Raw genomic sequence first — 11844 nt, 5'->3', positions numbered from 1 at the left:
GTGGGAGTGGTGGAAAAGTGTATCCGAGAGATCCAGAGAGAGCAGCTCTCTGGGGTACAATATGTCTCAGAGGAAATTCCCTCGTTGTCGCTCTCTTTGGCAAACAGTATTAAAAATCGGCTGAAAGGTAAGGCTGATCATCAGGTTAGGAATAGTTTACCAAAATTCCATTAATCCTAAAAAAGTTTCAGATCAGAAAGATACATTTAATTATCATTAATTGGAGCAGGATGAAGTTTCTAAGTAGTTTTTTTCTTTTCAGAGCTTGGCTTTAACAGATACAAGCTGGTTGTGCAGGTGGTTATTGGAGAACAACGTGGAGAGGGAATGAAGTAAGTGTATTGGTGCACACTGATAGCTGTCATACATAATCACAGTGACACATTTAAGAAAGCGGTTATTTGTATTATATTTTCCTTTTCTTTGAACAATGGCATAAAAATCTTGGAGGTTTGGGTTCAGAATGAGGACATTGCAGTTGTATTTGGAACTTCTCTTTAAGATCTAAATTTAATGTAATCAAAACTGGTTATACTGGTAGTTATGGCTTCAGTGGTTCTGACTGACACCTGAATGCCTTCTTGTAGTGTTGAGAGAATCTATTTTGTTTGGTTTCACAACAGTGTTATATGAACAGATATGAAGAAGGTGAAATGTAGGGTTTGTTGTTTATTTGTATTATTTCCTTTTTTTTTCCACAAGGGAAACAAAGTATTTGTTCCTTCCTTGTAGGATGGCAGCTCGCTGTTTTTGGGATGCAGACACGGACAGTTATGCCAAGGACATATACGTGAATGTAAGCCTTAAAAATACTGCTGAATAAGGCTACAAATATCATACAGAACTATAATCTCCACACTTCCCCTTTGCTTCCTTAGTTTTCAACCATAATGATATTGCCCTTTTTCTGCAGGACAGTTTATTCTGTGTGGCTGCTGCATTTGGAATTTATTACTATTGAAAGTCCAGAGGAAGTGCCAGTGTCTGGCCTCAGGCAAGCAACTGCTTTACAAAGCTTTAACTAGTTTACCTTTGGATTTTGACATGTAGGACATTTTTCTGTAAGGAATTACTAGAGAGTTATTTCAATATTCATCTTGGAATATGACCGCAACAAGCATATGAACAGTAAATTGCATTTATATTGTTAGAATCTGTTAAATATTCAATTAAAACATAGGCGTTATAGTCCTGGTAATTTTTCTGTTTATTAAAATGCACATTTTTTTATTAAAGTTTATTAAAGTGAACATTAAAATGTCAATATCTTTTAATTCTTTTTTATTTCTGTTCAGTTTCCAAAACAGTGATAATAATATAGTTTGATAAGATCAGGTATATTTTGAGGGTATTTTATATATGTACTCTACTAGTGACATAGTACCTGTTGTACCAGAGTGTATGTGATTTTTATGCTAATTCTGAAGCGACCTGGCTATTCCTTTCATTTTCAAGGGTGGAAACACTATCTTAAGGTTTTTGGCGGTTCTGGTACAGATATTTTCTTCTAACAATATATACAAGGTGTCACATGTGAGGTAGGGGGCTGACCTTGTAAGCTGTGCAGTAAGATTTTAATAGGCCTTGTTTTCCATCACTGACAAGTATGCAAATAATAAATCGTATGTGATTGAAATTAGTTACTAGACATGTATGACAAAAATGGATGCTTAAAATTATAAGTGTATTCATCTATAATAGCAGTATATACTTAAATGTAAAGGAGATTAACAGCATATTTATTACTAATAATTCAGTGATTATCTTTACATCATGATTTTCAATCTTTCAGTTGCCCTCACAGGTGATGGTGCCGTAGCTGTCTCACCATACTGCACTAGAACACCTAGCAAGACAAAGTTCCCATGGTAGGATAATAAAGAATTTAGACATAGATATTATTATAGGAGCTAACTGATTACACCTCAGCATTTGGCATGCCTAGTTAGTCCTAAAATCAATCTGGGTTTATGCAGCTGCATCTGGAATGGTTTACTGGACTTAAAGATCTCAAATAGTAAAAACTGGCAACAACCTTTCTTTTACAGTGATCCTAATCACATAGCTTTGAGAACATGTTTCAAGAGGGGGTTACCATGAGGATTTTTTAATTTATAGTGGTTGTGCTGTAGCACTCTGAACACCCCTACTTCCCATGACCTTACCTAAACATAACCCGAGACAGCTCTCTCAGTATGTGTTGATGACTAATTATTGTACAACCACCTGTAGCAATGACCACATTACATTAGCAGATAACACTATTTCTTCTTATTATTATTATTATTATTGTTGTTGTTGTTATTAATAATAATAATATTAATATTAATATCAACAAAGGTTCATTTTATTTATCCCTCAGGGATAAATTGAATTTTTACTCTTCTTTAAAACATTAACCAAATCAGAACTAGTTAATTAAAACAAATAAACAAACCAAATTTTCTCCCTGAAAATACATTTCTAAAGACAGAAGGAATGTCTTCTAAATCTTTTCAGTAGAGCTCCTAAGCAATACTAGTCTGTCTAAATATAATGTTAGTATGTAAAGGACTTAATGCAATAAAACATTCTGAATCTTACTTGTAAGTCATTACTTTATAATGACATATGGTGAATCCATAGTCACACCCATAACTGAGCCAGCCTTCTAAATCAGATTATATATCTCAGCCCTGTCCACTACATTACTTCTTCCATAGAAGATAAAGAAAACAGGGGGAACAAGATGGTACTCTGATAATGACCTGTTCCTCAAAAGTTACTTTTACGACAAGGTGGAGTCTATGAGCCATACGTGCTTCTGTCCTAGAAATGTTCTAAAAAACAGCTGTAAGGTGGGATTAAACCTAGGTCATTTAGGTGATGACACCAATAGCCTACTGGGTGAACAACCACATACTAACAATGGTGGGCCTGTGTGCAGAACATTTAGAGCTTGGATCAGGAAAAACAAAAGGAAAAAACTAAACACCAAAAGGGAAAAAGGAAGAACAAAGGATGCCACAGGAAGAAATGGCAACCCCGATGCACTGGGGAAAACCAAACTAAAACTTCCCAAACAAAAACAGAAAACATGGCGGAACTTCAATGGCTAAGGGAAGCCTCGGGAGAGAGACAGACTCGAGGGGAAACGAGAGGGGACATATAAAAACACGAACACCCTCGCAGACAAGAAGTGACGTTACCGGCCAGGAGCTTGGCTCAGAACTCTGACAAAGACCCAGCACTAAATAACTGGGTCACTGGGCTTATATAAGGTCTAGCCTGGGTGTTGAGCCTGATTAGTGGTGTGCCTGACTCGAGGCTTGGCACCAACCCTTACAACAGCTTTGAACAGCCACTTTTATAATTTAGATTTAATTTGTGTTATTTGAGTAAATTTTTATTTATTTATTTATTTATTTATTTATTTATTTATTTATTTTATTTGCCTGATCCTGGTCAGGAGGACAGTCAATGTTACTTTCTATCTTGGCATACATCCATGTACAGGAGGTGGCTGTTGGTAACTCCACACCTGAATCTGTATCCCTAAACACTCATATTGATGGTCTTACTAAAGGGGTTCAGGCCTTCAGAACAACACTAGGTACAGCACATCACTTTAGTATACACCTGGATAGTGTTGACCTTCTTGTCTATGTGCAGGTCTAGGCACTGAAGTCTTCAGCCCAGTTACAGCTAGCAACATAGCCTTCATTCAGTCATATGCTTTTTTAGAGTTGATCAAGATACAGGCTTCAATGGATGGTCTGGTCTTGGTTGACATCTGTATTGCATAGAATGGGCTATACTTCCATGCTCCTATGCACTGATTTGGGGAATTACCTGCCTCTTGGGGACCTGTGAATGGCCTGTGTTCCACTCTGAATGCAAAGCCTCATGGCCTGTGTTTCACTGTGAAGATACAGCTCCATGGCCTTCTGGGGTGCCTGGTCCCCCACACTGCACTTCAGATCCCTCTCATTGACAGTGAAAAGTGCATGAGAGTCTAACATCTCCTGTCCTTGATCACTCCTAACCAATTCCAATCCTAGACTCATCAACCACACACACACACACACACACACACACATATATATCATATATATATATATATATATATATATATATATATATATATATATATATATATATATATATATATATATAAAGGTGCAATTAATATACTGCACAGAAATTTTATTTATCCAAAAGGAAATCTGAGAAATTATAACAAAACATGAATAATTTATTTGGGTCCATAAAAGAGGTAAAATAATGGAAATCAAACTGAAGATAGAGAAACCTGTAACTACAACTGACCCAAAGAAAATGACCTAAATCAAGCATAAGGAAACATTTACACTGGGTGATTAATCCAACACAGACTCACAAGGGAATCACAAAAATACAATATACAATACAACACAAGGACTGTGAGTCATCTTTTAAAAAGGTAAAGGGCTGGTATTCCATTGAGGCAAAGTGGTTTCTGTGAGAAAGTTATTCCATCTGGAATGTACTTTGGGCTTTGAAACTTTGCAGACCTTGTATATGCACAAAAAGCTATATAACAGTAAAGGAAAGGGGAAAAGAAAAGGTACTCTAATAAATGACACATAATTAATTTTTTTTTGGGGTGGGGGGGGGACAAGCAAACTATACAAAAGACCCCCATCCCACCATATGACACAAAATCCACTTGTTGGGGAACTTTTATTGTAACTATGGAAGATGCTTGTTTTTGTCAGTTGGACCGGAGACCAGAGATGGCAGTATAACACCAGTAGTATAGCAGCAACCCACGCAGCTCCTGGATCATAGTATCTTTCCCAAAAACCAGCATCTCAAATGGAAACTTCCTATAAAAATATCCTTTCATTGCATGCAATCAGTCAAAATAGCATAATGCATATGCCTGTAAAATAAGCTGCATCAAATGTTCTGTATATCACAAACTACATATAACTACAATGTAAATTGTACTAAAGCACAAAAATAATATGTATCTATATGTTTATAAAAAATTGTTTAATTCCCGTGGTATAAAATACTTCTAATGATCTACAAAGTACCGTAGTGCTCCACAGTACCTTAGAGAACTCCTAGTGCGTTACGACCCACTGCATCTGCTTAGATCAAGAATAAGAACATCTGCTTTAAGGGGCAGAGCCTTTTCCTATGAAGGAAATTGCATACTATGCAATAACCTTCCTGTAAATGTTTGAGACTTGGACACAGTCTCAATATTTAAAGCTAGGCTGAAAATCTGTACAGTCATGCATTTTATTAACTATTTCCCATCTTAGGTAAAGGTGTAGATCTGGGGGTCCATGGGCAATGAGAATTATGGTAATCAGGGATGTTATGTTGTCACTTCTCTTTTGTCACTCGTTTGTTGACTGACAGCAGCGGAGTTCTGATTTTCAAGGGTGCCCTCATGCCTGTGGTTCCTTATGGTTCTATCCTTTTAGTTGTGCTGCCATAGTTAGATCTGCCAGAGTCCATCTTTTGCACATTATAGTTCCCCAATTTACAATTGGCCAGTTGTTTGACAGCTGACATGGGTCAAGATTAGATTTTTTGATAAGTGGTCTTATGTGGAATGATTTAGGAATGTAGCCAAGGTTCAAGGAGGAGTTCATACAACTTAGTAAAGGTTCAATTACATAATGTAGGATTTTCTTAAGTAAGTGGGTAGGCAGTGAATCTAGTAAACAAGTGGAGAATTTTGAGCGCAAGATCAGGAATGTAATTTCTGGCTCTTGGATAGAGATAAAGGATTCTAGAGCCTTTTTGGCTTGGTTGTTCTGATCCGTAAGTTGCTGCCTGATGTCATGTCAATGCTCTTAATGTTAACTCTAATGTGCTTAATTTTCTCATTGAAGAAATCCATGAACTTATTACTACAATGTGGTGTTGTAATCCGAGCATTGGTGTCAGTCTTATTCCTAGTTAGATGTGCAATTGTACTAAAAAGAAATCTAGGATTATTTTGATTATTTTCTATTAGGCTCGAAAGATAAGATGATCAAGTGGTAATAAGTGCTTTTCTATACTTGGGAAGGCTCTCCTTCCATGCATGTGGCGCCATATACATTCTATTTTTCGAGTGTTTTGTTTTAAATTGTGAATTTGATTATTATACTAATTTTTTGTCCCTATTTTTTTTTTAAGTGGAGCAACATCATTGAGTGTGCAGCAGAATACTGGTTCTAAGCATTCATTTGATCAAGTTCCATGGGGTTTGAGGGTATCCTAGAAAATGATAAGTCTAGGTGACGTGATTGTGCATTTGGTATGGTAGTGAGGCGAAGTTACTATATTGTGGCTCATACGTAGTTCAAATGAAATTACGGAATGGTCTGAGATGGCATCTGACTGGGGTAGTATAACTATGATCTCTATGTCCACACTGTATGTCAGTACTAAGACAACCATGTGTCCACCAGAATGTGTGGGTTCTGTTATACATTGGGTGAAACCAACTGATTCTAATATAGAATTAAAGGCCAATCTCAGAGGGTCTTGGGCACTATCAGAGTGAATATTGAAGTCACCAACAGTAATGGCTCTTTCTAATAGAGTGACTAAATTAGAAAAGAAATCTGCAAATTCCTTAATAAATTATGGGTAGGGTCCTTTTGGCCTGTAGATGCCAATTAGTGGAAGAGGCTGGCTGGGCTTCTTATCACTGGCTACATCATTTATGCTAGTAAAAATAATTTCAAAGGACTCGAAATCATAACCAGCTTTCTGGTTCATGCCTAATGTGTCAGTATAAATAACTGCAATGCCACCTCCACAGCCAGTTAGACGAGGTCGGTGTACATAGCTGTTGCCAGATTGACACGCTTCTTTTAAAGCTATATACTCATTTGGCTTGATCCGGGTTTTTGTTAAGCAAAGTACATTGAATCTGTGATCTGTTAGGATTTCATTTATCATGAATGCTTTAGATGTTAGGGATCTAACATTTAGTAAGCCCAGCTTTAGATGAAAGGTACAGGCAGTGCTCTGTAACTTTAGTTACTCAGTTTCTTTAATACTAATTATGTTATTAAAGCATGTTTTTCTTTGTTTTCTGTATTTCTGCTTAGCGCAGGGAACAGACACAGTGTCAGTATGATGAACCTCAGGTAACGTCACATAGCGACCAGCAGATGGTTGGTTTAGCCTTTTTGTCTGCTGCCTGGTCTTCGCTCTGGGTTGTCATAGATTAAGTTGGTCTGTAATGAGACTGTGTCTTATGTTACAGCAAAGGAGAGCAGCACCTTCCCTAGGAGGTGGATACAATCCTGCCCTAAAAGACCAGGCTTGCCTTTGAATATGTTCCAATTGTTATGACCCTCTCTAGGCTGGGAGGCCGTAACATAGGGTTTGAGTGTTACAACAGTAGAAATGAGTGATGTAATGAATAACCAAACCAAATAAAGTTTAAAGCAAAGATCAAGTGTATTTACAAGTTTTGGTGTTCAAAGTAAGAAACTGGTGCAATTGCATCAGGAGTGACCAAGGCCAACACAACAAACAAAAACCACACTGGAAACAAAAAGATGACTGACTAAACTAACAAAAAAAAACAAAAAAAAACAGACAATGACTACACTGACTACACTTTTAGAAACAAAGAGGACTCTCTCTCTCTCTCTCTCTCTCTATATATATATATATATATATATATATATATATATATATATATATATATATACACAAGATACAAGAAAGAAACGTATATTATCTAGCAATCAAACAAACAAGGAGCAAACCCAAAGTCATACACACAAAATCTAGCAAACACAAACTCAAACTGCAGCAATAACAAACTCTTCTCCAATGAGCCCTAAGCCGAGTCCTTTGTCGCTTCCTCTTCCTCTTCCTTTTATATTGTCCTCTGCTCACCAGAAAACCTGGTGTGGATCAGGATGGGGGCTACCGGAGAGTCAGAGGCAAAACCTGGAACACAGAATACAGACATACAGCTGGACATAACACAATTATCTATAAACCCCACAATGTTTTGTGAGCACCACTTGGACATCCAGCAGTTCAGCAAAGATAGCCGGCTGTACGTTATATCGCCACGCCGAATTGGGATGGGACCAGAGCATACTACAGCATTGGACCTTGCCTTCGCTAATTGGCACACCTCTTCAATATTATTTTCAGTAATCTGACTGATGAAGGTGTATATTGTTAGCTCCTACATGAATAACTATCTTGGAGAACCTAAAACCTTAAGATTACCTGCAATGTCTGGTGCCCTGGCCCCCAGTATACAGCTAACTACTGCCGCTGGTGTCCATAAAGGCCTACCTAATTTCACGTGTCGCAAAATAGAGTCCCCTATAACCAGAGCTCTTTTAATAGGCTTCTCAATGGGTGCCTCACCGAGCGAATTAGGGGATATGTAGTGCTCCCATGGGCGAGTCGAAGCTGGTCTATTTTGCTGTAAGGTCATCCATTAGCCCCAATGCAAGGGCTGTAGTGCCAGAGTTGAGAGCTTGCTAAGTTCCCCTAAGGCATCCAGAGCTTGTACTTCTAGTTCCTCGATAGGTCTAACACTTTCTAAGGTCTGGATGTGCACTTCTAGCGCTAGAATCTTCTTCCTCAAACTAGTAATTAATGTAAACTTCCTACAAATAAAACTATCACTAACAATGGAGGAAGAATAACTAAACATATTGCACTCAGCACACTGAAGGAGAAAGGAAGCCATGATGGAAAAGCTAAATGTTAACGTTACTTACGTTTTTGGTAATTCTTGAGATGTAGTTTGTGATGATCAAGTAGTTTTCGATGGAAGTTGTCGGTTTCCAGGTAGAATGTAGTTGAGTCCAAGGAAAAAATTTATACAGCTAGAGAGCAGTAACGGCTAGTATGCTGAAGCATTCGTGTTGGCACGACACAGTTTCAAAAACAGCAAACATTGCTTATTTTTTCATTTTTATTATTTATTTTTCTCTTTCACTACAAATTCTTCTACTTATTGTTTATATTGTTACTATTGTAGTGTCTGTTGTAAGCCAGAGGAGGATGCTCCCTTGAGTCTTGGTTTCTTCCTCATGCTCTAGAGAGTTTTTTCATACCACTTTTGGCCTTGGCCTGCTCACTTGGGGCTTGGAGTCTGACATTTGTAAAGCTGCTTTGTGACCTCAGCTGTTGTAAAAAGAGCTATATAAATACATTTGAATAAATTTGACATCTGCTTCTAATCCTGGTAAGTGTACTTTACTACAGCCACTTATGTATATCTGACTGTTTGTGTATATTCTCAAGGTGGACAGATATGATACTATGAGTGAACCCCTTAGGAAACTCAATGTACTTGGTGTCTTCCAGCCTGCACACTTTCAAATCCGATATCACATGACTATGACCCATTGTGCTGACAAGTAATTGAGTTTGTTAGCAAACCTTGCTCTTCTGCCTCCTCTCTTTCTGGTATCATAAGCTTCAGCACACAAATGTTCCTTCAGTTTGTAGAACAATTTTGACACCACTGTCCATAAGTTGGTAGGGTTGTCCATCTGCTCTAAAAATTCTATGTCTTCCATAAAGTTGCGACATCCAACCAAAAACATTGCACAGCTCTAAACTGGTCACAAATTAAGTCTAATGATGGGAAATCTTTATTAATATACACACTTGCAATCCTTAATTCATCCCCATAGTGCTTTCAGTGTGTTGCCCATGAACACAGGAATATCCATTGCTTTGCAACTAAAGTGTTGACGAGTCACTTGTGTTACTTGGGAGTGCAGCGTTTGCAATTGTGCAAGAAGGTTCTCACTGACAAGTTCAGAGAGTAAAATGCTGGTTCTTTCCTGCTTTGCATTCCCACCTTGTAGCCTTTGTACTAGCACATGGCTACTTAAACCATCTTCTGACTCTTCAAACTCTTTGAGCACTTTTAATTTTGCTCTGCTTTCAGCTAATACAGTTTATAACTCAAGTTATTCTTTTTTAACCTTAATTTGGGCCTTTTCTTCAAAACGGCAGCACATTCAAACAGGGCTGCATGCTCTGCCTCTTTGTCTAACCCATGCTGACAAAACTTGTGATGCTGCTGACAAGCGGCTTACTTGAGATCCACACATACAGGCATGTGCAACATTGTTGACTCCAACTTCAGAGACACTGTCATTTGGTTTTATAGTATCTTGTGGGTCGGCTACCACATTACTCAATTTCTGCAATGAGGATTCGTGCACAGCTGCAATCCATTCTTGAGTCACTTTTATTCAATTTCTAATGGATGCCATTTTGTGTTCAAACCAGTTCTCTTGATTCAATGTTTTTCCATCTTCAGACAAGAGACTTCCAGCTTCAATGTGTGAGGACTAAACTCACTTTCACACTTAGGTTTTGAGCATTACTCATCATTTTTTCTACTTCATACATTTTACTTGTCAGAGCTGGTAACATATGTCGGGAAATGTGAGCTCGTACGACTCACTGGCGTTCAACCCTGTCGAACCGTCTGGAGATGCATGTGTGTGTTCCATTGTATCCTTTGGACAGAACAGAGAGAGCTAGGGAGTATCCATTGATACTTCAGGCATCAGGTTGGCATGCTAGGAGTTAAGGTCCATTTCTCAAATGGTGGTTAGTGTAGCATCCTTGCTGTGAAATTGTGTGGGTTCCTCAGCAGTGTATTGGAAGGGGTATGTTCAGTATGAGCTGTGATGGGTAAATTCCAACAAATACACACTAGTGAAAGTAAATTAGTAAGATAATATAAGAATAAAAGAAACAAATACATCCGAATTAATCTATGGTCAATGGTATGATAAACTAAGACAACCCTGATTTGAGTATTTCGTACTGCTTAACGAGAGTTTATCGACTTGTTTAAGAAATGGAGAAAGGAAGTCTGTCTCTGCCAAAGTTCAGTGGGGGGTTCTCCCCACCCCCATGCTTTAGTCAGTTTTGCGGTTCGCACCTCGCATAAGACCAGACTATCTTATCATTTCTAAGTACTGTGTTTCAAAGTCTCCTTTCTTAATAAACAAAAGCAAATGTCTCCAAAAATGCTCACAACTCCACATTGACTGAATCAAGGCTTGCTATGTCCTATCACAGACATATTAGTCTACTTATCTCGCTCCAAACTCGCTAATTTTCAGATGTACGCATTATGCTTCCTTATAGTAATACACTCAGAGAACATGAAGAATTTTTGATACCTTGTTTTGGTGAAAACATCTGGGTGTTACATTTTTTGGCATCTGATTAATTATGCAAGATCTTGCTCCCTTTACCCAATCTGCTAGCGACCTTTCCACAAAGCATGGTATACTCCAAAATGGCTCTGCCAAGCTATCCAGTTTTTTTTTTGACGAATGTTCTCAAAATATTCAAAATTCAAAAACAGCCCATCTGTTTTACTAGTTTATACCATTTCAATCAACAATGTAATCCAAACTTTTGAATGCTAGTGTGTGTTTTGGAGGAAAAAAAACTTAAGGTTAAGCTTAGGAGTGAAAACTGCATGCTGAAAGCAATATTTACTACTAATATAACAGTGTGAAATTTAAATTAATGACAAAACTATCAATTAAAATGAGAATAGTACTAAATCCAGATAAGTCGTTAGTGGCAACCAGTTTTTGGAGCAAGAATCATGCAAAATTGTATTTATGATACCAATTTTGCTCTTCTCTGCTTTTTGCCATTCTCTGAATGTTAATAATGGACTTGTTGTTAGTCTGATTTAATGTAACTAATGTCACATTTCGTTTATAATGCAACTGTTTGATGAGGATACTGAAGATGAAAGCTTTCTAGTTAGTCATCAACCAAGGAGTCTCACAGAAGAAATTAATAATGAAGCCATAATTATATTAAAGTGAACAC

At 37.6% G+C, this 11844-nt stretch overlaps 1 protein-coding gene across 4 annotated transcripts in view; it reads left to right on the top strand.

Annotated features, from left to right (window-relative positions):
- The window catches only part of dynlt2b (dynein light chain Tctex-type 2B), a 12436-nt gene extending 11172 nt beyond the window's left edge, over positions 1 to 1264 (top strand). For 3 of the 4 annotated variants that reach the window (XM_081708588.1, XM_035523144.2, XM_027006896.3), the window contains 4 exons: positions 1 to 127; positions 263 to 332; positions 703 to 796; positions 914 to 1264. The exon at positions 1 to 127 is cut by the window's left edge and continues 7 nt beyond it. In XM_081708588.1, the coding sequence (XP_081564714.1) occupies positions 1 to 127; positions 263 to 332; positions 703 to 796; positions 914 to 961 (339 nt within the window). In that variant the 3' untranslated portion in view covers positions 962 to 1264. The remainder of the gene's footprint in view (positions 128 to 262; positions 333 to 702; positions 797 to 913) is intronic. The other variant, XM_027006897.3, reaches the window with a different exon arrangement.
- Positions 1265 to 11844: the final 10580 nt, after the last annotated feature.

Source organism: Electrophorus electricus, chromosome 26, assembly GCF_041902795.1.
Source record: "Electrophorus electricus isolate QZ-2024a chromosome 26, ASM4190279v1, whole genome shotgun sequence".
NCBI classification, from domain to species: domain Eukaryota; kingdom Metazoa; phylum Chordata; class Actinopteri; order Gymnotiformes; family Gymnotidae; genus Electrophorus; species Electrophorus electricus.
This window is presented reverse-complemented; position numbering and strand designations above follow the sequence as displayed.